This window comes from Cydia strobilella, chromosome 27, assembly GCF_947568885.1.
Source record: "Cydia strobilella chromosome 27, ilCydStro3.1, whole genome shotgun sequence".
NCBI lineage: Eukaryota > Metazoa > Arthropoda > Insecta > Lepidoptera > Tortricidae > Cydia > Cydia strobilella.
This window is the reverse complement of record NC_086067.1, coordinates 6,317,858-6,343,978: the sequence shown is the minus strand read 5'-3', so window position 1 is coordinate 6,343,978 and position 26,121 is coordinate 6,317,858. Positions and strand designations below refer to the sequence as shown.

Genomic DNA, 26,121 nt, shown 5'->3' with positions numbered 1-26,121 from the left:
AGTAAGATAGCGCTTCATGAATAAAGAACACTTCCAAGATGTCGTTGTTTAAACCATCTAGTCCTTACAATAGTATGAATTTTCTCAAATCATTTTTACGCCTAAGACCCTAATTTGTTAAACAAAAGCCATTGTTTCTTTTGTGGGAGCGGTTAGCGGTTAGCTCTCGTATAAGCCACGCGCCAAAGCAACAATGTCATTTAAAAAGCAACTGTATCGTGGTGGTTTTAAGGTCCAAGTATTTTTACGAACAAGTGTCTAAATTTTAAATTTTAATTTAAGATTAGTAGTTAAGTTCTGTAAATATTGCATGTCTTTTTAATGAAATAAACAGTTTTTTTTTTTAATGCGAAGCCTGAAAGCCGAGCTCAGTCACAGAATAAGTAATAGTATAAGTAATACAGAACGGTTACGCACCGCCCCGCCCCGACTCGAGTTACCTCGCCCCGCGACAGAAATCTGGCGGACTTCTGACGTGCTCTCAGTACTATTTTTAAGCAACTTACTCACACTATGACGCATGACGCGTGTACAGACGTGCCGTTCACACATACAAACGCAAGTCATTTTTGATGTATAGCATGTCCGCCCTGTGACAATAGTACAAGTGTCTCATGTCTGTAAATATTCGGAGGTCTTCCACTTTACCTTGTTCGGGCCATTTCTCGAAGTTTAAGGTCGGATGGTTGGACTTCAGTGCTTCCGTGTCCACTTCCACCGGTTTTTCTGGCTGTAGGTTTGTGTATTCCAACATTCTTTCCACCTGTAAGCGAACAATTTATGATCATTGTACAGTCGCCATCCGATATATCGGAGCGGCCGAGGTGCTCAAAAATATCTGAACACGCACGTAGCGCCTTGACAATAGAAGTGTGTTCACATATTTGTGAGCACCTTGGACGCTCCGATATATCTGATGGCGACTGTACACATAGACAAACTACTGTTTTTCTTGTCATTTAAAAAAAAACTTGATGGAATAATCCACATAGTATCTGTTTGTAAAGTTTGTAATGTTTCTAGCTCCTGTGAAACAGTAAGTTCTGTCAAAATATTAATTTAATTTCAATAATAAAATGTGTAAGTTTGTATGTTTGAATTCTTATTTATTCAAAATACGTTATTTGTGACGTACGTGAGATTCCCGTCCGTCAAATCTAAAATATTGTAGTGTAGGGATGTACCGACTAGTCGCCGACTAGTCGGGAAAGCCGACTATGCGGCCTTATTTGTATTCGGCGATTAGTCGGCGACTAGTCGGCAAAAATGGCCGTTTAGTCGGCACTTTATGTGACAGAAAAACAGGACAAAAAGAAATAAAGCGCAAATATTTACCATAAGCTTTTCACCTATTTACCCCAAGTCCTATTTATAGGGTGCTTATGAAAACTTTTGTTCGAATTATTGACACCGTGTGGTCGCTTTCTTATGTCCGATTGTCCTATTTTTAATTTATTTTATTATATTTTTAGCGTTACTATAGGGTGGGCCAATGATAAATGCATGTTTCTCAAAAATGGACGGCAAAGTCGACGTTGCTGGTTAAAAAGTAGGTCGCGAAGTGCGTAGTTTATGGTCAGTCAAAAACTAATAAGTTAAAAACATCGCAGTCTCGATTTCGGGACTGCAATGTTGCATACAAATTCCATTATTTGTCGAGTTGCAAACTTTTTAAAAGTTGAAGTGACCATATCAAATGAAGGCATAGGTCCATTAAACAGCCAAACAGATGATCAGTACTTATTATTATAATGTTGGTACCGCGACTATTTAGGTGTCTCAAATAGGTTGGCGTATTTTCAGCAGAAAAATACACTTCCATTTTTAATAAAAAAAAAAAAACGGCGGCAAAGCAAATCTTTTTACTTTTTTCTGTGAAAATATATACATAAGAACGTTGCTTCTGTAAAATATTTCTATTATATTTGCATTTATTGCGCCATTTTTGAGAAAAGCACTATATATGACTCGGCTGGAAGGCTACTTGCTGGCTTCGGATTCAATTAAACGGACTCCCAAGGTCGTCCGTTTAAAACGAATCCTCAGCCAGCAAGTAGCTACTTCCGAGCCTCGACAATAATGTACTATTAACGAAAGATGTCAATACGAAAAGAGAATTTATCACTGGCCCACCCTATATAATATGATGAATAGCGCGACGAAAGGGGTAAAACGATTGTTTTTTTTAAGTGCATTTTAAGTGCAAGTGAACCGAACTTAGACGAAACTAATGATCTGCCGGGCTAGCACATGATTGGCGCGAGAGTATCTAGCCGCGACATAGACTACCCGTCCCTCTTTAATTCATACAGTTAGTAAAAGACGGGTAGTCTATCTCGCGGCGAGATACTGGCGCGTCAATCATGTGCTCGGCCTACTGGCCGACTAGTAGACTAGTCGGACGACTAATCGGCCATCCGAGCGCCGATTAGTCGGCCAAATTAATAGTCGGTACATCGCTAGTTAAGTGTTAACTTACGGATGTCATCTGATTCTCCACTTCAGCTGTCTGCCGCATGCCGTACTGACACATGCCCACTAAACCTATAACCTGTGTTATGGCCAACCCGACGTTGCCTCCGATCGTATCTACAAAACAAATAATATATAAAGCCTGGAAAAAAATCATGGGCCCTGGAGGGAAAGTGCCTTAAACCGTTAAGTTTGCTCATTTTACTTAAAGGAATCATACTTTGATTTAAAAAAGAAACAAAACTGCATTCAAAAAAAATTGCATCAGTTTAACATTATAACGTACATTTTAATAACAAAACTTCCGTGAGACACAGACATATTAAATATACTAGCTTTTGCCCGCGACTTCGTCTGCGTGGACTTAGTAACAGCAGCTAAAGTAAGTATAGCGCCTGGAAAAATTCTCATAGCAATTCAATTTGAGCATATTATACACACAAATTAGCAGGCACTTCATTAATTATCTCAATTTCACCCGGCTTTTTACTTTCTTAAGGGATGATTTTCGGGATAAAAACTATCCTATGTCCTTCTCAGGGATTCAACCTATCTCTATGTCAAATTTCATCTAAATCGATTCAGCGGTTTAAGCGTGAAGAGGGAACACACAGACAGACAGACAGACAGACTTTCGCATTTATAATATTAGTATAGATTAATAACGGGTCACTCACGTATTTTAAGTCGAAAACGCTCGACATGTTTCACTCCGTACCGAGTAGAGTCATCAGGAGCTAATATATTTAATATTATAACGTACACACGAAAATAATAACGCCTGGACAAAATATCATAGCAATGTCCTATCAAAACACACCAAGACTGATTGCTGCGATAATTCTATAAGGCGTTCTTACCGTCGCTAAATAGAAAGAAGCTGAAGGTAACGAAGGCGAGGTAGAGGCAGCAGACCATGTCCATCCAGAATCCGAAAGCTCTGTTCGTGTTGAGGACCAGGGTCCATGATGAACTGTGAAGGTCCTGTGGTCAAAAAGTTAAGATAACCAAAGAGAAATTAAGCCCAGATCACATGTCTGTCGTGTCGTGTTGTGTTGTGTCGTGACGCATATCGGTTACATACATTTAACCTTTTCGACGCCGTGTCAAACAAAAGCTGTCACTCAGACGCCACGTCACTGAAGTGTCAAAACTGAAATTGAACTTTATGCACATGCACGTAGGTCTATGTTGCTCTGTGGTCTGTGACCGATTAATCCGTCTTTGGCGTTGGACCTGCGGTGCCGATATATCCGTCATTGGCGTCAAAAAGGTTAATAAGGTTGCGTTCACATTTTTCTAATGCACGCTGCGTCAGACAAATGTGCACGCAATTATATTAAATGTATGAAACCGATATGTGTCACGACTCTAAAAACGCGATAAGTCATAATTATCTTTTTCTGTTTTTCCCTATTTCACAAAAACGTATTCAATTTCACCCTACCCTATAGCATAGGTTGATCTTTTTTGTTAAAAGCTTTTACTTTTTGCTCCAAACCTTTACTGCTAAAAACCTTACAGACTTAAACCTTCAAAGCTTAGGAGGCTTTAAAGCTTGAGGCCAAAAGACTCGAGGTTTCTTTGCTCGTAAGCAGCAACACGAACTCTTCGTTCGAGTCGTTAAGGTTCCGAGGCTTTAAGGTTCGAGGCTTCAAGGCTCAGCAGTCGCGACTCAAGTCTTGTAGTTTACGCCTCAAAGCTTAAATCCACAACACTAGTCACGACACAACACAACACGACACATCAGACAAATGTAAACCGGGCTTTAAGAAGACTTACAGTGCTCACTCCATATATCGGTTTTGTTACCAAAATACTATTTTTTGTATTTTCGTAGTCTACATCTAGCGTCAAGTAGCGGAACTCTCAGTACTGTTACTCGATAATAGATGTCGCGGCAAACGGAAAGTTTCATTAAATATAGATATAACTCCGTAATAGATGGATACAGTCTAAGGAAAAAACGTGCCACAAAAATCAAATTTGATTCTCAAACAGATGGCGCCACTACCTTTGGCCTACTTTCGGATAGATGGCGTAGAGGGTTTCGTTTGTTATTTAACAATTTTAAGGCATATCAGTTAAAGAACATGGGTCAAAATCATATAAAAATAATTAATGCACATAAAAAAAGTCATTTATCAATTGTATAAATACGTTTTATGGTATTTTTATACATCTTAAAAAAAGTACCTGTAACTTGTCGAATTCGCGCGCAAGGGTGACCTGTGTTTCCTTCGTCGATCTGATGGTGGCGAGACCACCCACCGTGGCGGTAGTGTGGTTGAGCGATTGACTGCGAGCTGAAACAAAACAGTGACATTCAATAAAACAATGGAAACGGAATTATATCGCGTATAACCAGCGAACGAAAAAACCGGACAAGTGCGAGTGGGACTCGCGCACGAAGGGTTCCGTACCATTACGCAAAAAAAGGGGAAAAAAACACGTTTGTTGTATGGGAGCCCCCTTTAAATATTTATTTTATTCTGTTTTTTAGTGTTTGTTGTTATAGCGGCAACAGAAATACATCATCTGTGAAAATTTCAACTATCTTGCTATCACGTTCATGAGATACAGCCTGGTGACAGACGGACGGGTAGACAGACGGACAGCTGAGTCTCAGTAATAGGGTCCCTTTTTTACCCTTTGGGTACGGAACCCTAATAAGTATCTACAGGAAAGCTATTTCACCTTCAGAAAAGCTGGATGGATTGATGGTTGGTTGGATCGATAGGCTGATGGATTGATAGTTTGACACAATGATTGATTTATTGACGGATTGAAGAAGGAATGATTTATGGATTGATGAATGACTAAAAGATTAATAAATTGATGGATGGTTGATTGAATGAATAATTTACCTATAGCCTCAATCCTCTTGAGCTCCCTACTCGTGCTGAGGAACAGAGTGGATGGATTGACGGTTGGATTGATTGATGGATTGATAGTTTGACAATGATTGATTTATTGATGGATTGAAGAAGGAATGATTTATGGATTGATGAATGAATAAAAGATTAATAAATTGATGGATAGGTGAATGAATAATTTACCTATAGCCTCAATCCTCTTGAGCTCCCTACTGGTGCTGAGGAACAGGCTCCGCAGCAGGAACAGCAGGGCAGCCACCACGCCCGTGGGCAGCAACAGCCACCAGTTCACCAGGCACACCACCACGAGGATGGATACCACTTCGAGGAAGAACTGAAACAACGACAATTTTATATTCATAGTCTGTCAAAGGACTGTCTCATTTCAAACATAGAGAGAATCATGCTATCTTTGTCTTACAATAGTACTAGCACCCAAAAGAAAAGGATGTATAGTTTTTTTTTGTTTTTATTTACTGACAGTTTGGTTTGACCAACTATACTGACTACTACTGACTACTGACAATGGCACGCGCCGTAGCACGCGCTCAGACTCAATGGTACACAATGGGTGACCGCTCACTTAAAAGGAACAATGGCTTTTGTTTAACAGATTACCGTCTTAGACGAAAGTCATTTGAAAAGATGCAGACTATAAACAAAAGGTAACGTAGGACCATCGCCAACCTCAATGTAGGCGAGCGCTCATATTATTACATAGATTTGAACCTTAAAACCACCACGATACAGCTGCTTTTTAAACGACATTGTTGCTTTGGCACGCGCTCAGACACAATGGCCGACCGCTCGCACAAAATAAACAATGGTGTTTGTTTAACAGATTAGGGTCTTAGGCGTAAAAATCATTTGAGAAAATTCATACTATAATTGTGTTTGGATTTGTTAGATTGTCTCGAATGTCTCGATGAGTCAATAGTTTTTGCCTGTTGAAAGAAAAGCGTAACAGTAAGCAATAAAAACTTGTATCAAAAAACTTACTATTTTTAAATGTATTAATGGCATGAAGCCAGGACAATTACAGGAGGATGGTGATAAATCAAGAAAGTCAATTGCATGGTTCAATCATGGTCCACCAGATGGTCTACCAAAGCGATCGGCAGCAGTGTATCAACTTACCCCATTAAAATGATAGAAGGGTAAAAACTATACGTTACAACTCACCTCAAGGCTAGAACAAAGCGACCGGCAGCAGTGTATCAACTAACCCCATTTAAATTACAGAAGGGTAAAAACTATACGTTACAACCAAAGATAGATATAACTCTGTAATAGATGGATACAGTCTAAGGAAAAAACGTGCCTCGAAAATCAAGAAAATTTGATTCTCGTTCAGAGGGCGCTACTAGTTTTGGTCTACAGTCGTATAGATGGCGTTGACGGTTTCGTTTGTTATTTAACAATTTTAACGCATATCAGTGAAAGAACATGGGTCAAAATCATAAAAATAATTAATGCAAATAAAAAAAATCATTACATTCTATCGTATTTTTATAAATCTTCATTTTTAGTTTTAAAGTGTGTCGACAGATGGCAGTGTATTTACTGTGGTTACAAAATTTACTATGACAGTACCGCTCTAGTATAAGTTACTCTATGGTTACAACTCACCCCAAGGCAGTCAACCAAAGCGACCGGCAGCAGTGTATCAACTTGCCCCATGTCTTTTGAGAACCGATTTAGGATGCGGCCGGATGGGTTATGGTGGAAGAACCACATCGGCGCGTTGGTCACTCCCCTGAAAAAAAAATAACATTAAAATAGGATCACTTATAAGAAACCTGTTACTAATTTTTTAATCATAATCATTTATTAGCACATAAACGACGACCGGTTTGGCCTAGTGGGTAGTGACCCTGCCTGTGAAGCCGATGGTCCTGGGTTCGAATCCCGGTAAGGGCATTTATTTGTGTGATGAGCACAGATATTTGTTCCTAAGTCATGGGTGTTTTCTATGTATTTAAGTATTTATATATCGTTGCCTGAGTACCCATAACACAAGCCTCCTTAGGCTTACCGTGGGACTTAGTCAATCTGTGTAAGAATGTGCTATAATATTTATTTATTTATTTATTTATTTAAAAAGGGTTTTACATAGAAGATATTATAAAAGTTCTAGCCTTTTTAGCTGTTTTTTGGCAGCATGCAAATGGGTCGTTTAGAAGTGAATTCGCTGTTACAAACTAGATAGTGTATCATTTTTAATTATTTATTCAATCATTTAATCATATCTTTATCGTGCTTGTTTACTATCTATAGTATGCAACTTCTTTTTATTTCTTTGTTAGAATATTCACATACGTCAAATCTTCTATCAGTAAATTGTTAATAGTATTGTCAAGTTTGGCAATATTTAACATTTGTCACGATTTGTCATTTGTCAAGACAAATTTCTTAGACTACAGGGCAAAGCGAGTTTTATCTTATCTCAGTATCAAATGGTAAGCGGATGGCGTTGCCTATAGACAATTCAAAAGTTGTCACATGCGCATTATCAACCCTTCAAAATCTTTATTTGAGTTGTTTTCAAGCACATTGTCGCTAAGGACGCTATGACAGGTTTTTCGTATGAAGATACAAGCAATTTTCGTCCTTATGGTAAGCGACAATGTGGTACCTTTTGATTGAAAACGTCACATTTCATTAAAACCCATAGTGAGTGAAAGAGAGCGTATAATTTGGGTAGAAAGAGACCGCACCTGAACATAGTGTCGTGCAATGTGATGGACGCGCGTATACAAGTGTTGTAGAAGAGCACCAGCTTATTCCAAGTAAAGAATATGCAGATTCCGATAAGACTCGCGTACACGTACACACACTGGTTGCGGGTTAGGTGGAACATGTTGCCGGACACTTCGGTGAATTCTGAAAAAAATAAAAATATTAAAGAAAGGACGCTCAAAACGAGTAATTACGCACATAGACCCGCTTGATCCTGTAATTATATTGCTATCCCGTCTATGATAGCGTGTATTGATGATAGCGAGTCCTCGACAAGCTCGGCCGAATTTCACCCATACAAACGGAGTTTCATTCAGCGGTTTAAACGTGAAGAGGTAACAGACAGACAGACAGTCACATTCGCATTTATAATATTATTAGTATGGAAATACGGATTTTTACCTGGGGTAGGTACAGGTGGTGTTTGGTTCTTGGCGGCCCGCACCGCTGCGCTATTAGCCTCTTCCATATTTACCCTGTAAATAATATCAATCGTTATTAAATGTGTCGTCTTCAAGCAAAAGGTACCACTTTGTCGCTTGCCATAATGACGCTCTGACAGGTTATTAGTATAAGGATACTAGCAAATTTCGTCCTTATGGTAAGCGACAATGTGGTACCTTTTACTTGAAAACGTCACAAATATATATAAATAATATAGAACAACATTTCCATACACAACAAACATTTCCAACATTTTCTTGCACAACATTTGATTGAATTTCTTGATATTTTGACAACAAAATACCTGCATAATATAGTAGACCGAGCGAGCGGTCGGCCATTGCGTGCCATTGAGTCTGAGCGCGTGCTACGGCGCGTGCCATTGTCAGACACAATGGCCGACCGCCCACAAAAAGAAACAATAGGCTCTTAGGCGTAAAAATCATTTGAAAAGATGCAGACTTATTTAAACTTTTCGTATGCCTTGTCCCGAATACGTCCCACACACTAAAGCCAATCACGGCTTAAAATACAAATGTACCTTATGTTCTGTTGAATAAAATTACCACATGTATGTGCTGGTAAATAAATGATGACATGATTGATTGATTGATTGAATAACTAATAAAACTAGCCATCTCTAATTTTGATCACTTCCATAAACATAAATCTACCTTATTGAATAAATAAATGAAATACAAAATTAATTATTATTTATTAAAATGAATTAATAAATGATTGACCGAATAATGAAATTACTGACCATTCCTTAAACCATATGACAATCGACGAGTAGAACAATTGGGTTAGTAAAAAATAAAAATACGTGAACATTAAGGTCATTGACTACTTGCCGCCTCTCTTTGTGTTGAATGAATGATTGAATTAATTAAACTAACCATTCCTTAAGCCTTATGTAAGTAGATAAATAGAACACTTGGGCCAGTATAAAAATCAAGGTTATTGACTATTTGGTGCCGCCACTCTTTATGTGTTGAATGAATGATTGAATGAATAAAACTAACCATTCCTTAAGCCATATATCAGTAGACGAGTAAAACACTTGGCGAGTAGGAAACAAGGGAACATTAAGGTCATGGACCATTTTGTGCCCTTTATATACGCCGCATAAGTCAATGAATGAATGAATAAATGAACGAAACTCACCATTCCTTAACCCTTAAATGCATGATTTTTTGTATAACTTTTCAATAAATTGAAATAGATGTGTCATGTTGTATAGATTGAGGGAAAAATAAAGAAAAAAATCATAGTATTTAAAAAAACATATATTTTTTACGATGCATATATACATCATTATGCATTTAAGGGTTAAGCCATATGTGACGTTTTCAACCAAAAGGTACCACATTGTCGCTTGTTGATAAGGTTGATTTCTAATTGAAGTTATATGGAAATAGCGCCTTACTGACAAGCGACAATAAGTACCCTTTTGGTTGAAAATGGCACATATATCAGTAGACGAGTAGAACACTTGGGCAAGTAGGAAACACGTGAACATTAAGGTCATAGACCATTTGCCGCCACTCTTTATGTGTTATATGAACCATTGAATGTATGAAACTAACCATTCCTTAAGCCATATATCAGTAGTTAGTAGACGAGTAGAACACTTGGGCGAGTAGAAAACATGTGAACATTAAGGTCATGGACCATTTGCGCTCTTTATATACGCCGCATAAGTCAGTGAACGAATGATTGAATGAATGAAACTAACCATTCCTTAAGCCATATGTCTGTAGACGAGTAGAACACTTGGGCTAGTAGGAAACACGTGAACATTAAGGCCATGGACCATTTGCGATCTTTATATACGCCGCATAAGTCAGTGAACGAATGATTGAATGAATGAAACTAACCATTCCTTAAGCCATATGTCTGTAGACGAGTAGAACACTTGGGCTAGTAGGAAACACGTGAACATTAAGGCCCCGCGTAAGTCAGTGAACGAATGATTGAATGAATGAAACTAACCATTCCTTAAGCCATATGTCTGTAGACGAGTAGAACACTTGGGCTAGTAGGAAACACGTGAACATTAAGGCCATTGACCATTTGGTGCCGCCGCTCTTTATATACGCGATGTACACGCTGTTATCCACAGATCCTTTATGCTGGACTTCTCCTAAAAAAAGTAAAATTATAAGTATCCATTAAAAAAAAAACCGGCCGAGTGCGAGTCGGACTCGCCCACCGAGGGTTCCGTACTTTTTATTATTTTTTGTTATAGCGGCAACAGAAATAGATCATCTGTGAAAATTTCAACTGTCTAGCTATCACGGTTCATGAGATACAGCCTGGTGACAGACAGACGGACAGACGGACCGTTTTTACCTTTTGGGTACGGAACCCTAAAAATTAAGGAGGGATATGTGTTATCGAGCGTATGTAAGTCTAATTATAATCGGTGACTCCGTGGCATAATGGCTGAGGTTAAGGAGACACTTTTTAGGTCTTATTGCCAGTCGTTCTACACGAGCAGCTATGGATTAACTATACCAAGAAAGCTTACAGCGCCTTTCGTGTCCAATGGGGTTGGCAACTGTCAAAGGTTTGCAGAGATGGCGCCATCATAGCTTGCCCCTTTTTCTATGAGATTTGGCTTAAAGGGCTGGCATCCAGGGCATTAAAAAAACAAAAAATTGACACAATTCTAGGGATTGACAGTGCAAGCTATGCTGGCGCCATCTGCTAATTATATCAACCGGCCAACCCCATTCAATAACGGATATAGAATGCTGTTTTTGCAGCGCATCCATTTGCTAAAGCCCGCATGGATGATTTTTATGCAGTAATATTTGAAGTTGAAGACATTACTTTTCCATTTTGACATTGTGTACGTTTCAATTCAATGTTTCAGGTAGTATGGCTCCATCGATACTGTCGATGATTTCGCCAACGTCAGAGTGGGATCCACGTGGGATCGAATTAATATTTCCTGATTAAAACATATCGGCCATCGGCCATAGCCAGTGTACGGTAAACAATAAAATTATGGGCCTCTAGGGCTCTAGCCAGACACGGTTAGAGGTAGAAATACCAAATGCTCTTAGAGCACGACGTTGTTCGGTGGTTGTTGTAGTTGTCTCGTAAAACCGATAGCTGGATTTTACGAGAAGCACGTGAACTACCGGCCGTTGACTCCAGAATGGTGGTTAAACACGCTTTGAGATTAATTCTCCATTCACTGCACACTACCACATTAGATTACTGTATAATAAAGCTATCGATATTACACATTAAACAATATTAATGAGCAAAAAACAAAGAAATTAATCACGAGGCTACTATCAAGATGGCGATCGAACCGGAAGGCCTTGTGTACGTTTAATAAAGTGGTTAGTTAATCTGATTCAGAATGTCTGCCAAGTTAAACCAGTTTGACAGCACTGGCTTCGCTCGAATGCGGCTGACCCAATAGACCCAAAACTACTACTACTACACTTTACTATTATTTATTCAGAGCCCACTGTGTCCCACTGCTGGGCAAAGGCCTTCCCCCTCTTTTTCCACTCGTCTCTGTTTAATGCTATATCCGGCCAGCCTGTCAAGAAGGAGTCAAAGTTATCCCGCCATCGCCGACGAGGTCTGCCGGATCCCCGGTTAGACTCGTGGAGCTCCCACTCCGTGGTTAACTTGGCCCACAAGTCATCCGGCATTCGGCAGACATGACCAGCCCAGTCCCATTTCAACTTGGCCGCTTTCCGAGCTACGTCTATTATTTGAGTCTTAGAGCGCAGCGTGGTGTTTCGGACTCGATCTCTTAATTTTACACCTAATATGCTGCGCTCCATAGCTCTCTGGCAAACCCCGAGTTTGGACTTCTGACTTTACTATACTTTATGTAAATATTTACCTTCGTAAGTCGGGTCCAAATTGCTATCCAAATCGAGGTTGAAAGACAACTGAGACGCTTCCGACATGGACCGCTGCGATCGCAACTTGTGACTGTGTTCCTGATGAGAAAAACAATTAACTATTTTATTTATAGTTAGGTTAGAATTTCGTACAACCCGCATGTTCCTAGCTCTATCGCACGCGCATACATTTAGTGACACTTTATTTTCACTATGTTATTTTAATGTTGTATGTCTATTGTCTGTGTGTTAACGAATAAAACCGATTCTATTCTATTCTATTCTATTCTATAATTCCACTAAGCGTAATGCCACGGTAAGCTGCAGCGCTGATTTTAGATAGGGACCTAACTTATAACTAACTAAAGACTAACATTAATGAGAACACAAAAAGAAGAAACAACAAAACAACAAACAAATAAAGAGAGAAAAAAATAACAATAAAATGAGTAGAAGATAACAATTTATTGCCGTCACTAAGTTAAAACAGATGTCTAGATTTTGCCTAGTGCGTGAAGAAGACGAAGGAAAGTAATTCAGAAAAATAAATAAAATGAAAAATGAAAAACGGCATTCGACATTTCGACTTGAAGCCGTTAATTGTTTTTAGCGTTCTAATAGGTGGAGGCAGGTTGTTCCAACATTTGGTAGCGGCATATCGAAAACTGCCCTGAAATGCGGCTGATTGGTGTACTACAGAGCAGACAAGCAGTAGAATAGAACTTTGGAGGACCTGACCTCTGTGGACCTGGAGCTTTGCATCCAGGTTAACTTATCATAATTACGCGTGTGCTATAGATATAGGAACAGGCGGGTCAGTGTACGCTGTGTACGAAATTATTCGTGTTTAGCGTAATACTTTAATCTGCTCCTGATGACACATTTCGCGAAATGTGTCCACAAAGAGTTTTTATGTAATATAAGCAATTATGAAAAATGTATGAATATTCATTCAACCATACCGTATGTTCTATCGTTAATTAAAATAAAAGCAATATTGTCGTAAATTCAATCAATACTACCCAGTACCTAGGATACTGCTATAACATAACTATTCTAAGGTAATGACAGTAGAAATTTACTTTTTAATTAATACAACTACACCTAAATTTAACATACGTGAATCTATGATTGTTCACAAACAAGTAAAACTACCAAAATCAGTTTATATAACGTACACTCCTTTTGCATTCCGCTCTTAAGTTTTCAGCGCCAAATACACAGCTGTATACCTTTGAAATTATATGAATTTTATTACAAATATCGATTCTACAACACTTTCAGATTCTGGTAAAACCCTTACCACACAAAAAATATGGCAGTGAAACCCTGAAGTCGATTTTGATTAATCCAATCAGGTGATGCAGATTACGCTTAAGACCTGCTATTTTCTCGCTAAACTTGGTGATGGGACACTTAAAAACAATGTGGTGTACCGTCTGATCCCGATCGCCACACTGGCATTCATTAATTTGCCCGTTTACGGACAACTATTATATATCAAATTTTCCTGTGCAGGTTATCCGGTGGCGTAACTAGGGGGGGGGCAGAGGGGGCAAGTACCCCTGGGCTATCCAAGGGGGGCGCCAAAATGGGCAAAAGGCAGCAGCAGGGAAACTTTTGTCAGTCATCAGGGGGCGCAAATTTAGTGACTGCCCCGGACGCCATATCCTCTAGCTACGCCCCTGAGGTTATCGCATTTGGCGATTTAGGTTTTGGAAAGAAAAATAGTCTGCCACTTCAAAATCATGGAGGGTCGGGAGGTCTACAGCTCACAGACCTACTAATTATTAAGGTACTGAAGTTGAGAATGAGTGCCTTATTTCGCTGTTAAACGTAGCGTTTGGTTAACCTAATAAGGTTCCATTAATTTATTACGTAAGACGATTTAGGGGGGAGGGAGTTTGACCATGTCTTATTTTTTCTTACAAGGGGGTGGGAGGGGGTTTTAATAGTTCTTACGTAAGATCACAAAAATTTTGATAACTTTGAAAACCCATTGTTCCAGAGATGTTCCAGAGGCAGATCCACTTTCTGAGTGGGTTTTGTGCCCCTGGACTGATCAAAATCTTATGTAAAGATGAATGATAAAAATAAACTTTAAAATAAAACCAAAATTGATTATTACCAAAAAATAAAAATTAGATTCTTACGTAATAAATATTAAACAGGGGGAGGCCTATTCTTATTTTTTCTTATAAAGGGGAGGGAGGGGATCAAAAACTGGCAAAAATCGTCTTACGAATAAATGATAAATAAATGAATGGCGCCTAAGTATAAGCTTAAAATGTACCATATTTTTTTTTAAAGGAGAGTAACATACCACGCTGTCCTGGTTCTCGTAGACTATCTTCTCCTTCTGTTTTTTCTCTTCTATCTTCTCCCCCATCTCGATGAGTGCGTTGAACTCCTGCACACCGTTTTGCAGTTCGTGGTAGGTGCCTTGTGCCACAATCTAAATGATATAAATATTATTAAATAAAATAATATTAAAATAGAAAGCGAAGAATATTTTAAGATCACAAAAAGTATTTAATTATTATTTAACTATGCAGGCAACAGTTTAATCATTTCGATCATACATTTTATTCATTATGTTATTCAATTAATCATTTAATTGACATTAAAATAATGACATTCACATTTTGGTTATTTGACTAATAGAATAGAATAGAATAGAAATCATTTATTCAGACAACACATCAATACAACACATATATAGAAAATACAAGACAAAGATAAACGAAATAGTAGAAATAGAGATGTGAAGCCGAAATGGTCTCCACTCAGCAATGCAGCTGGCACGACTAGCGTGGTCAACGGCGCTGGTTTTCTGTGGAGCCAGCGGAGTGTGCGGGACAGCATAGTGCGGGACGGGACACGTTGTGGACGACGTGACATAATAATATTGAATACTACTAATATAAATATATACATCGAATTTATATATATACAAATATACATAACTTAACTGGTGAATAACTAAAGAACAGAACAGAATAGGTAATAATGACGATGACGGGATCCGGAATTTTTTAAATATTTAGCTTCAGGCAGCAAAACTTTGTTGGTCCATTAGGTACGCTTTGAGTCTTGATTTAAAGGATTAATCAAAAATGTATTACTTTATTCGGTTATTTTCCTAAAGATAATTTTTTTTTCTAAGGTTCACAAATATAGTCTGTAAAAACAAGCTTGCACTTACAGAAAACCTATAAAAAATAGTTTTAGCCTTTCATAAAGAAATGACTGACTTTACTTGTTAGGAAAGTAGCCTATTTTTAGGATCCCGTACTCAAAGGGTAAAAACAGGAACCTATTACTAAGACTCCTCTGTCCGTCTGTCTGTCCGTCCGTCTGTCATCAGGCTGTATCTCATGAACCGTGATAGCTAGACAGTTGAAATTTTCACACATGATGTATTTCTGTTGCCGCTATAACAACAAATACTAAAAACAGAATAAAATAAATATTTAAGTGGGGCTCCCATACAACAAACGTGATTTTTTACCTTTTTTTGCGTAATGGTGCCGAATCCTTCGTGCGCGAGTCCGACTCGCACTTGGCCGGTTTTTTTTTGCGAAAACTACTAATCACGCTTACTTTTATTGGCATTTCGCACAAATCATGTCACTGATATTTCGTGTCTGGATTGGTTACCTACGTGACAGGCCACGCCTAGTGTAGGAACCGGTACAACCGTCATTGTAAATGCATAAATGTACATAAATTGTCCCTTAGTTTTAAGACCAGTTAATTTTGTTTCTGCCTAATTCTTTGTGTACAATAAATGATTTTTACTTTACTTTACTTTTTACTTTTTTTACTGTGGTGTGCAATAATGAATATATCTGTATAGTTATAGTATGAATGTTCTCAAATGATTTTTACGCCTAAGAACATAATCTGTTAAACAAATGTGCCATTTTCAACCAAAAGGGTACTTATTGTCGCTTGTCAGTGAGGCGCTATTTCCATATAGCTTCAATTAGAAATCAACCTTATCGACAAGCGACAATGTGGTACCTTTTGGTTGAAAACGTCACAAATGACAAACAAAAACAATGGTTTTTGTTCAACAGATTAGGTTCCTAGGCGTAAAAATCATTTGAGAAAATTCATACATACATAAATACATATAATCACGCCTATTTCCCAGAGGGGTAGGCAGAGACCACGGATTTCCACTTGCTACGATCCTGACATACCTCTTTCGCTTCCTTCACTTTGATAACATTCCTCATACACGCTCGCCGGTTTAGGGTGCTCTTGACCTGGCCTTTCTTCAGGATTTCCCCGATCTGATCAGAGAAAGTCTGCCGAGGTCTGCCCCTTCCAACTCCCGTTTCTACCTCTCCCTTATACACTCTCTTTGTTAGCCTTCTTTCACTCATTCTTTCCACGTGTCCAAACGTGTCCAAACGTGTGAGAAAATTCATACTCATTATTATTCACAACGACGGGACTTAATCGCGTAAAATAAGTTTTAAATTTACCTCCGACGTTTCGAGGACGGCGTTGTCCCCGTGGTCTCGGAGAATACTGGCTCAAGTTGACATCAACATCTTCTAGGCGCGCGAGACAACGCCGTCCTCGAAACGTCGGATGTAAATTTAAAACTTATTTTACGCGATTAAGTCCCGTCGTTGTGAATAAAAATGAGTAAAAATCGTGAGTTTAAATCAAAATTCATACTATTAGTCTTACCTTTCCAGAACGCATGACGCAAACGTTGTCCGCGTGACGCGCGTAGTGCGCGTGGTGTGTGACCAGCACAACTGCAGAATGCTTTAGAAACCCTCGAATGCATTCCTCGTACATAGCCTGGGCTACCTGTGGAGAACATAACGATTTCATTTATAAATCAAACCGTATTGTTAACCGGTTGTCCGCGCATCAGCAACCGAACCGTAAGTAGTTTAGTCTTTAGTGGTTTTTTATTCTATTTTATTTTTACTGTATTTCTTTTCATTCATTCATTTATTCATAATGAATAATTAGTTTCAACCTTTGTATTACAGATGTTCTTAAAATAAAGTGAGTACAATCATGGACCCTACCAGGGACCGGACAACCCTTTCCGCGATAAAACCCTTTCAATGAGCGACACTTAAACACGGTTAACACATTGAAAGCCCTTTATAAGGCTAACCCTTATAAGCAATATGCAAGGTGTTGGTGAGCGGATGATAAGGGTTTTGTAAGGGTATTTGGGCTACCGATTACTCAAATGTGGTAGCTTTATATAAGGGTTTTTAAAACCAAAACAAAGGGTTTCGTCTGGCAAAGGGTATGGTGAGTTAAGCCTTATGCAATACCCTTATAAAACCCCGATAAGGGATAGCGGGCCGGTCCCTGGACCCTACTAGGGCGTAACAACATTTTATGTATACTTATTTCTAAGGCACTCTTATAAAATAGATCTATAAACAATAATAACAAATAGAATAGGTAATTAAAATCAAATATTTACAGTATTACAATAATTAAAATCAAGTATTGTCTATGTATGATTAAATGAATAACCTTAGCATCGACAGCGGCTAACGGGTCGTCCAGTAGGTACACGTCGGCGTGTTGGTACACACATCTCGCCAGCGATATGCGAGCTCGCTGCCCGCCGGATAGTGAAGCCCCTGTGACAATGAAATAGGTTTTCATTAACTATATTAATATTTATATACACAGGATGCTTTTGTTATGGACCAAACGAAGGGTTCCGTACCATTACGCAAAAAATGGCAAAAAAAATCACGTTTGTTGTATGGGAGCCCCCCTTAAATATTTATTTTATTCTGTTTTTAGTATTTGTTGTTATAGCGGCAACAGAAATACATCATCTGTGAAAATTTCAACTGTCTAGCTATCACGGTTCATGAGATACAGCTTGGTGACAGACGGACAGACAAACAGACAGACGGACAGCGAAGTCTTAGTAATAGGGTCCCGTTTTTATCTTTTGGGTACGGAACCCTAAAAATCAGTTCACAGAATGTTTACCGACTGATTCACCGAAATGTAAGTAAGTAAGTAAATATTCCATGTATTAAGTATGTATTGAGACGGCAGAATTTTTTTTCGCGATTTCAGGTTTGGCCCCATAGTAAAAGTTGTTCAGTATGACCATATGACCTACATATTCACCCCTCAGAGTTTGGTCAGTGATAACAAAATCAACCTGTATATCGATGTATATAACACAACACAAGCCTTATTGAGCTTAATGTGGGGCTAGGTTGATTTGTGTAAGATCGTCCCCAAATATTTATTTATTTGATTTTATTTATTCCTGTAGTACCTCTTTCCCCGACGATGGTCTTGTCGCCGTGCGACAGTATTTCCAGATCGCTCTTCAGCTGGCAACACTTGATGACCTGCTTGTATCTCCTAAGGTCCAGTTCTTGACCGAACAGGATGTTTTGACGGACCTAAAACAAAAGCAAACCATAATATAGCATCAACGTTTATTTATTTACGCACAGATACCTGTACTCTGAACTATAGTATGAATCTTCTCAAATGATTTTTACGCCTAAGACCCTAATCTGTTAATCAGAAGCCATTGTTTCTTTTATGTGAGCTGTCGGCCATTGTGTCTGAGCGCGTGGCATGCGCTCACTCCAGGAGGGATGTTGCCTAAATACATAATACAGTCCTACGTAAAGAGCACAAAATAATAAAAATATTTGGCTATTTCGAGTTTTACAAAAAAAAACCCTGGGTCACACAACAAGACACGCTCATTTTATACTATTTTCAATCGCATTTTTAATCATTCACTCACTCATTCATTTATTCGTTCATTAATCATTCTGGCATAATTCAATCAACCGATCTGAAATTATCATTCATACCATTAACCTTCACTCACTTATCATTTATTCTTTCATTAATCATTTTAACAAAAATTATCCAATCAATCGTTCTGAAATTAACCTTCATACCATTTTTTTCTAGTTACAGAAACTTGACAAAGATACACGATTAGAGAGGGAGAGAGAGAGAGAGAGAGAGGGAAGTATTATATATTATATGTATTTACAGAAGCCTCGAAGAGCCAAGGGTCCTGTGCGGCGTACGCCACCGTCCCCGTGACCTCCAAGTGCCCTTGACTCGGCTGCAGCTCGCGCAGGATGGCTTGCAGTATCGTGGACTTGCCGGAGCCGACCGTGCCCACTATAGTGGTGAGGGTTTCAGGTTTTATCTGAAAAACAAAGTTTTTTGCCAAAAATTTCATTTGTTCTAGGTGCCGAATATTCGGTAATTATTCGGTGTTCGGCATATTTTTCAATGTACCGAATAGTTCGATTTGAACTGCCGAATATTTACCGAATAAACATTTTTTTAAACACTTCGCGATCAGGTATGAGACTTTTCCGTTTCTTTTCATAAACATGCCCGGTCGGTCGGGAGAAGGGTCAAAAACACGTTATGAGTGCAGACCTCGGACCTGAATGAACTTGTTTTCAGCGTTTTAATCAGTTTTAGCCAGGGACCGGCCCGCTATCCCTTATCGGGGTTTTATAAGGGTATTGCATAAGGCTTAACTCACCATACCCTTTGCCAGACTTTGTTTTGGTTTTAAAAACCCTTATATAAAGCTACCACATTTGAGTAATCGGTAGCCCAAATACCCTTACAAAACCCCGATCATCCGCTCACCAACACCTTGCATATTGCTTATAAGGGTTAGCCTTATAAAGGGCTTCCCTTTTAGCATATAAGCGTGCTAATTTAAGTCGTCTACCTTGTTCATAAAGCACACATTACTTTGAATCCGAGCGATCGTCGGCGGCGACGGCGGCGTTCTTTGACTAGACACGTATTTTCTTTCCTTTTCATACACTACCGTAGATATATACTAATCCTGTCTCTTTCACGCAAAGGGAAACCTTTATAAAAAGCGCTTAAAGATAAGGGTAACCCTTATTAAGAGCTAGCCTTATTTTTGGTTAGCTCTTCGGTAAGGGTTAGTCAAAGGTAAGGGTATGAATGGGCTTGCAGTTCAATAGGGAAAGTCTTTCAATGTGTTAGCCGTGTTTAAGTGTCGCCCATTGAAAGGGTTTTATCGCGGAAAGGGTTGTCTGGTCCCTGGTTTTAGCCCAACCGAATATTCGGCCGAAAATACGAGACTAATTTGACTTTGGTGCAACTCAGCTGAAACGTCGGAATTTAAGGTAAAAACAATGTAATTAAATCGCGGTAGACCCGTTCGTATAATTAAATATGTGTTCAAAACGCGAGTTTAAAGTGTTATATACGAATAATATTTTAATTTCGTGGCTTTTTCTATTGACAAATTGGTTTGCCAGCCTATACTTAATATTTTGGTCTAATCTGTATGGACTTACAACTAGATTGATATGATATCGCTGAGCGCTAGCGTTTTTCTGTTCATAGTGTCAAAATCAGGGTTTAAAGAGTTGTCCAGGGGAACGAGTGATGCCAAAAAGTTGTTTCACCCATTTATTTAATATTTGCTTTTAATCTGTAGTTACAACTAGATTGATATCGCTGAGCGCTAGCGTTTTTCTGTTAATAGTGTCAAAATCAGGGTTTAAATAGTTGTCCAGGGGAACGAGTGATACCAAAAAGTTGATTCACCCATTTATTTAATATTTGCTTTTAATCTGTACTTACAACTAGATTGATATCGCTGAGCGCTAGCGTTTTTCTGTTCAGTGCCAAAATCAGAGTTTAAAGAGTTGTCCAGGGGAACGAGCGACACCAAAAAGTTGATTCACCTATTTATTTAATATTTGTTTATAATCTGTACTTACAACTAGATTGATATCGCTAAGCGCCAGCGTTTTTCTGTCCGTATTGTCCCCGCTGTCTCCTGACTCGGCGTTTTTCCAATACGCCGTGTAGTTCTTCATGGCCACAAGGACCTGTGGCTTCGCTAGCTTCTCGAGGTTCGTGTCCGATTTTATGTACGCCTGTTGCCTGTGAACATATAAATTATAGATAATCTCACACACAGACAGAGTAACATCCCTAGTGCGCAAAACGTTCAAGCTAATAAAAAAGACCAAGTGCGGGTAGTTCGGAAAACTGGCGCGGCTAGAAGATATTGATGTCAACTTCAGCCAGTCTTCTCCGAGACCACGGGGACAACGCCGTCCTCGAAACGACGGAGGTAAATCTTAAAACTTAAATACGTGATTAAGTCCCGTTTTACAATTTAATAATGTATACATAATCTCTTTTTGCTATGGTTGCGTCTCCTGGGTTACCCTTTAACCTTAACCTATCCATTGTGCGCTTTTATAAACACTGCCGCATTTTTAAACGCTTTTACAACGCTATTATTTTTAGTCGCTTTTGGCGACTCTTCGGGTGTCCTTCCTCAGGCACGAGTGTCCGCGGCAGCTGTACGTGCACGCACCGCCAAAAGCGACTAAATATAATAGTGAGTGAAACCGTAGTGATATAAATATTTAAAAAAAAGATGATAGTGGGCAATCATATTGTATCTGGAATTATGTTTAGGATATAAAAACAATTAATACTAACCCATTACCAATCTTCTCAAAGACCCCATTAACCTTGACCTTCTCATCAATTATCATCAAATCCACCCCATCCTTATTATCCACCTCCGGCAACAACAAAAACTCTTGCATCCTCTTCACACTCACGTACGCCTCCAGAGTGAAAGTGATAGCAAGAGGCAGGAAATCCACTAATGTGTACTTCAGTATCTCGTAGTAGGAGAATATAACGAACACTTTCGCGGCAGTTAACTCGTTGTCGAAGGAAAGGAAGGATATTATGGAGAGAAATATGGCCACTTTCGTGTTAAGTTTGACGCAGGAAATCATGACTGCGCGCAGCCACGACATCTTTTTTATTATGCTCATTTCTTTTCTGTAAAGAAAAAGTAAAGTACAGTTAGACCAAGCAAAGAGAATATGTAGGATAAAGCGGTACTGTCATAGTAAATTTTGTAGTCACAGTAAATTTACTGCCATCTATCGACACACGATTAAAACTAAAAATAAAAATATCAAAAAAAATATACACGGTGGCTAAAAATAAGTGTATTCCCGTTGCCAGGCAGGCTTTGGGATTATTCTGAGCATCTTTTACTTAAGCATAACTAGCATAAGGACCCTTTAGGCATGGAACGCCACATATATACTTACTTCCTTGCCTCTCCTATGATCCTAGCAAACGCGTTTTCCCAAGCATACATCTTAATAGCTTCTATACTCTGAATAACTTCGTTCATTAGTCTTATTCGGTTGTCTGTCCGCATGGCAGTTTTCCGACGTAGTTTACTGGATATCTTGCCCAGGTAACCTGAAAACAGAAAAGGTAGGTATTCGAAAGATTTTTTTTAAGAAATCTTTTTTTTTCCTTTCTTTTCTAGCCTGAGTAACCCACTGCGGTAATATTTTTTGTTGCTTGAGCTAGAACAACTTTGTTGCATGATGTGAAATAAAAAATTAGACACGTTTCTTTTGGTAACTCAGGAGACAAAAAATGGTCCAAACGTTGATTTAATGGTACTAACCTTGTAGAGGAATAAACATCAGCAGAAACGCCACTAACTAATGTAGCCACACCGATTTGCCTGTACATTAAGTACACAATCAGCAGGCTTTCTGTTGGTGTTCGAACTAGGTCCGCCATGAACAGGCAAGCCATGTCGAATCGTGGTGCATCGCCGGTTAACAGAGTTAGTACTCGGCCGGAGAGACCGCTCTCGCCTGTTTCTAGTCGTAAGTGGTTACCACAGACTTTTTCGTTTGGTAACCCAGGAGACAAAAAGTTGATACAGCACCTGTGCGTGACTAACGCGACACGCATTGAAAGTAGATATAGCACTAACCTTGTAAAGGTATGAACATTAGCAGAAACGCCACTCCAACTAATGTAGCCACACCGATTTGCCTGTACATTAAGTACACAATCAGCAGGCTTTCAATGGGCGTTCGAACTAGGTCCACCATGAACAGGCAAGCCATGTCGAATGTGTAGTACTCGGCCGGAGAACGCTCTCGCCTGTTTCTAGTCGTAAGTGGTTACCACAGACTTTTTCGTTTGGTAACCCAGGAGACAAAAAGTTGATACAGCACCTGTGCGTGACTAACGCGACACGCATAGATAGTAGATATAGCACTAACCTTGTAAAGGTATGAACATTAGCAGAAACGCCACTCCAACTAATGTAGCCACACCGATTTGCCTGTACATTAAGTACACAATCAGCAGGCTTTCAATGGGCGTTCGAACTAGGTCCACCATGAACAGGCAAGCCATGTCGAATGTGTAGTACTCGGCTGGAGAACGCTCTCGCCTGTTTCTAGTCGTAAGTGGTTACCACAGACTTTTTCGTTTGGTAACCCAGGAGACAAAAAGTTGATACAACACCTGTGCGTGACTAACGCGACACGCATAGATAGTAGATATAGCACTAACCTTGTAAAGGTATGAACATTAGCAGAAACGCCACTCCAACTAATGTAGCCACACCGATTTGCCTGTACATTAAGTACACAATCAGCAGGCTTTCAATGGGCGTTCGAACTAGGTCCACCATGAACAGGCAAGCCATGTCGAATGTGTAGTACTCGGCCGGAGAACGCTCTCGCCTGTTTCTAGTCGTAAGTGGTTACCACAGACTTTTTCGTTTGGTAACCCAGGAGACAAAAAGTTGATACAACACCTGTGCGTGACTAACGCGACACGCATTGAAAGTAGATATAGCTCTAACCTTGTAAAGGTATGAACATTAGCAGAAACGCCACTCCAACTAATGTAGCCACACCGATTTGCCTGTACATTAAGTACACAATCAGCAGGCTTTCAATGGGCGTTCGAACTAGGTCCACCATGAACAGGCAAGCCATGTCGAATGTGTAGTACTCGGCCGGAGAACGCTCTCGCCTGTTTCTAGTCGTAAGTGGTTACCACAGACTTTTTCGTTTGGTAACCCAGGAGACAAAAAGTTGATACAGCACCTGTGCGTGACTAACGCGACACGCATTGAAAGTAGATATAGCTCTAACCTTGTAAAGGTATGAACATTAGCAGAAACGCCACTCCAACTAATGTAGCCACACCGATTTGCCTGTACATTAAGTACACAATCAGCAGGCTTTCAATGGGCGTTCGAACTAGGTCCACCATGAACAGGCAAGCCATGTCGAATCGTGGGGCGTCGGCGGTTAGAAGAGTTAGTACTCGACCGGAGAGACCGCTTTCGCTGGTTTCTAATCGAAGGAGCTGAAACAAAAAAAAATGTGTATTTTAAAATAAGTTTTTGGCAAAAAAATCGTTTTTGGTACAAGCTTTTATCGCTGACTGTACTTTTCTTTCCACGAACAACTAATACTCATCGAGACAATTCTAAAAACTCCAAACACAATTAGGTTTGTCTCCATCATCAGATCAGATCAATGGTACCATAATATTGCACTGTCACACGATTTACATATGTATGCAAATTTTCAGCTACAACGGAAACCGGGAAGTTGGTCAAATTTAACTTGCGAGATTTGACCCTTACAAACATGTTACATACAATATTACATACATACTTACATAGGTACATTGCAAGTTAATAAAAAGCTTGTAATAACAATTTTTTTTTGACAGAAATAATTTTCATACAAACTTGACTGTAGAAATATTTTTCGTACTTTTATTTCAACGAATACGATAAGATGACGAAGAGTACCGGGTACTCTATTATATATTCTAATGCATACCTTCCTGTATATGAGGGAGCAGCAAGCTACTCTTATTTTCATAGCCATGTCCAGTAGCCACAACAGCATAGGATGCATCATACTTGCATTTATCGCCATAAAACTGCAACGAAAAAAATTGTTAAAAGAAATATTTTATTAATCATTTACTTAGAAGTATAAGTATGAATTTCCTCAAATGATTTTTACGCCTATGATCCTAATTTGTTAAACAAAAGCCATTGTTTCTTTTGTGCTGCTGGGCTACCGTGTCTGAGCGCGTGCCAAAGCAACAAAGTCGTTTAAATAGAGGCTGTATCGTGGTGGTTTTAAGGATAAGAGCTTATGAAAGAATGCTCATTACATATACGCATTACTGGTCTTTAAGATGGGCCCACAGGCGCAATTTTACGTTATGCGTATATGTAGGGATTATAGGTTATAGTTGCGGAAACCTAGCCCGCGAAAACCTATAACCCTACATACACGCATAACGTAAAATTGCGCCTGTGGGCCCATCTTAAAGACCAGTAATGCACGATGTGGATATGTTAATCGAAATTAAACTATCGTGAGACATATTTCAAAATATTTAGATCAGTACGGTTTCACTCACTATTATTTTTAGTCGCTTTTGGAAAGCGACTAAAAACCGTACTGATCTAAATATTTTGGTACTATGTTGTAAATCCCAAGGGATTTGAGGTAAATTTATGATATAAAATACTTACCCGACTACCCCCGCCGCATAAAAGTACGCCAGTGTGGTGCTGACGCCGGCGTGGTTTGGTGAGAAATAGTTTATTAAACCCTCGAGACACATTGGAATGGATAGCCTGAAAATAAACACAAATTATTGCTAATTATTGGTGGTCCAGTGGTCAGGATGTTAGCCGGTGGACTTGGTCACTTTTTCTTTAGTATATGATATCTATTTTAGTTTATATTGCAAAACTAGTCTAATTACTAGGACTTATAATGCAGCTATAAGTAACCACCGTCACGCGTAACTTG

The 26,121-nt window shown here is 39.1% G+C and overlaps 2 protein-coding genes across 2 annotated transcripts in view; one reads left to right on the top strand and one right to left on the bottom strand.

The window, feature by feature from the left end:
* LOC134753608 (putative fatty acyl-CoA reductase CG5065) overlaps nucleotides 1-26,121 on the top strand; it is a 416,745-nt gene that overhangs the window by 304,380 nt on the left and 86,244 nt on the right. The gene's annotated exons all lie outside the window — the stretch shown is intronic.
* Nucleotides 1-26,121, bottom strand: part of LOC134753617 (probable multidrug resistance-associated protein lethal(2)03659) — a 73,727-nt gene that overhangs the window by 20,640 nt on the left and 26,966 nt on the right. The window contains exons 6-26 of the mRNA XM_063689554.1: nucleotides 25,839-25,943; nucleotides 25,129-25,231; nucleotides 24,427-24,643; nucleotides 22,558-22,714; nucleotides 21,926-22,279; nucleotides 21,190-21,355; nucleotides 19,452-19,613; nucleotides 18,708-18,837; nucleotides 17,936-18,045; nucleotides 17,117-17,242; nucleotides 14,733-14,864; nucleotides 12,409-12,508; nucleotides 10,527-10,677; nucleotides 8,490-8,563; nucleotides 8,066-8,231; nucleotides 6,978-7,104; nucleotides 5,532-5,682; nucleotides 4,669-4,778; nucleotides 3,333-3,456; nucleotides 2,480-2,589; nucleotides 649-763 (exon numbers count right to left, since the gene is read on the bottom strand). Coding sequence (XP_063545624.1) covers nucleotides 649-763; nucleotides 2,480-2,589; nucleotides 3,333-3,456; nucleotides 4,669-4,778; nucleotides 5,532-5,682; nucleotides 6,978-7,104; nucleotides 8,066-8,231; nucleotides 8,490-8,563; nucleotides 10,527-10,677; nucleotides 12,409-12,508; nucleotides 14,733-14,864; nucleotides 17,117-17,242; nucleotides 17,936-18,045; nucleotides 18,708-18,837; nucleotides 19,452-19,613; nucleotides 21,190-21,355; nucleotides 21,926-22,279; nucleotides 22,558-22,714; nucleotides 24,427-24,643; nucleotides 25,129-25,231; nucleotides 25,839-25,943 — 2,990 coding nt within the window. The remainder of the gene's footprint in view (nucleotides 1-648; nucleotides 764-2,479; nucleotides 2,590-3,332; nucleotides 3,457-4,668; nucleotides 4,779-5,531; nucleotides 5,683-6,977; nucleotides 7,105-8,065; nucleotides 8,232-8,489; nucleotides 8,564-10,526; nucleotides 10,678-12,408; nucleotides 12,509-14,732; nucleotides 14,865-17,116; nucleotides 17,243-17,935; nucleotides 18,046-18,707; nucleotides 18,838-19,451; nucleotides 19,614-21,189; nucleotides 21,356-21,925; nucleotides 22,280-22,557; nucleotides 22,715-24,426; nucleotides 24,644-25,128; nucleotides 25,232-25,838; nucleotides 25,944-26,121) is intronic.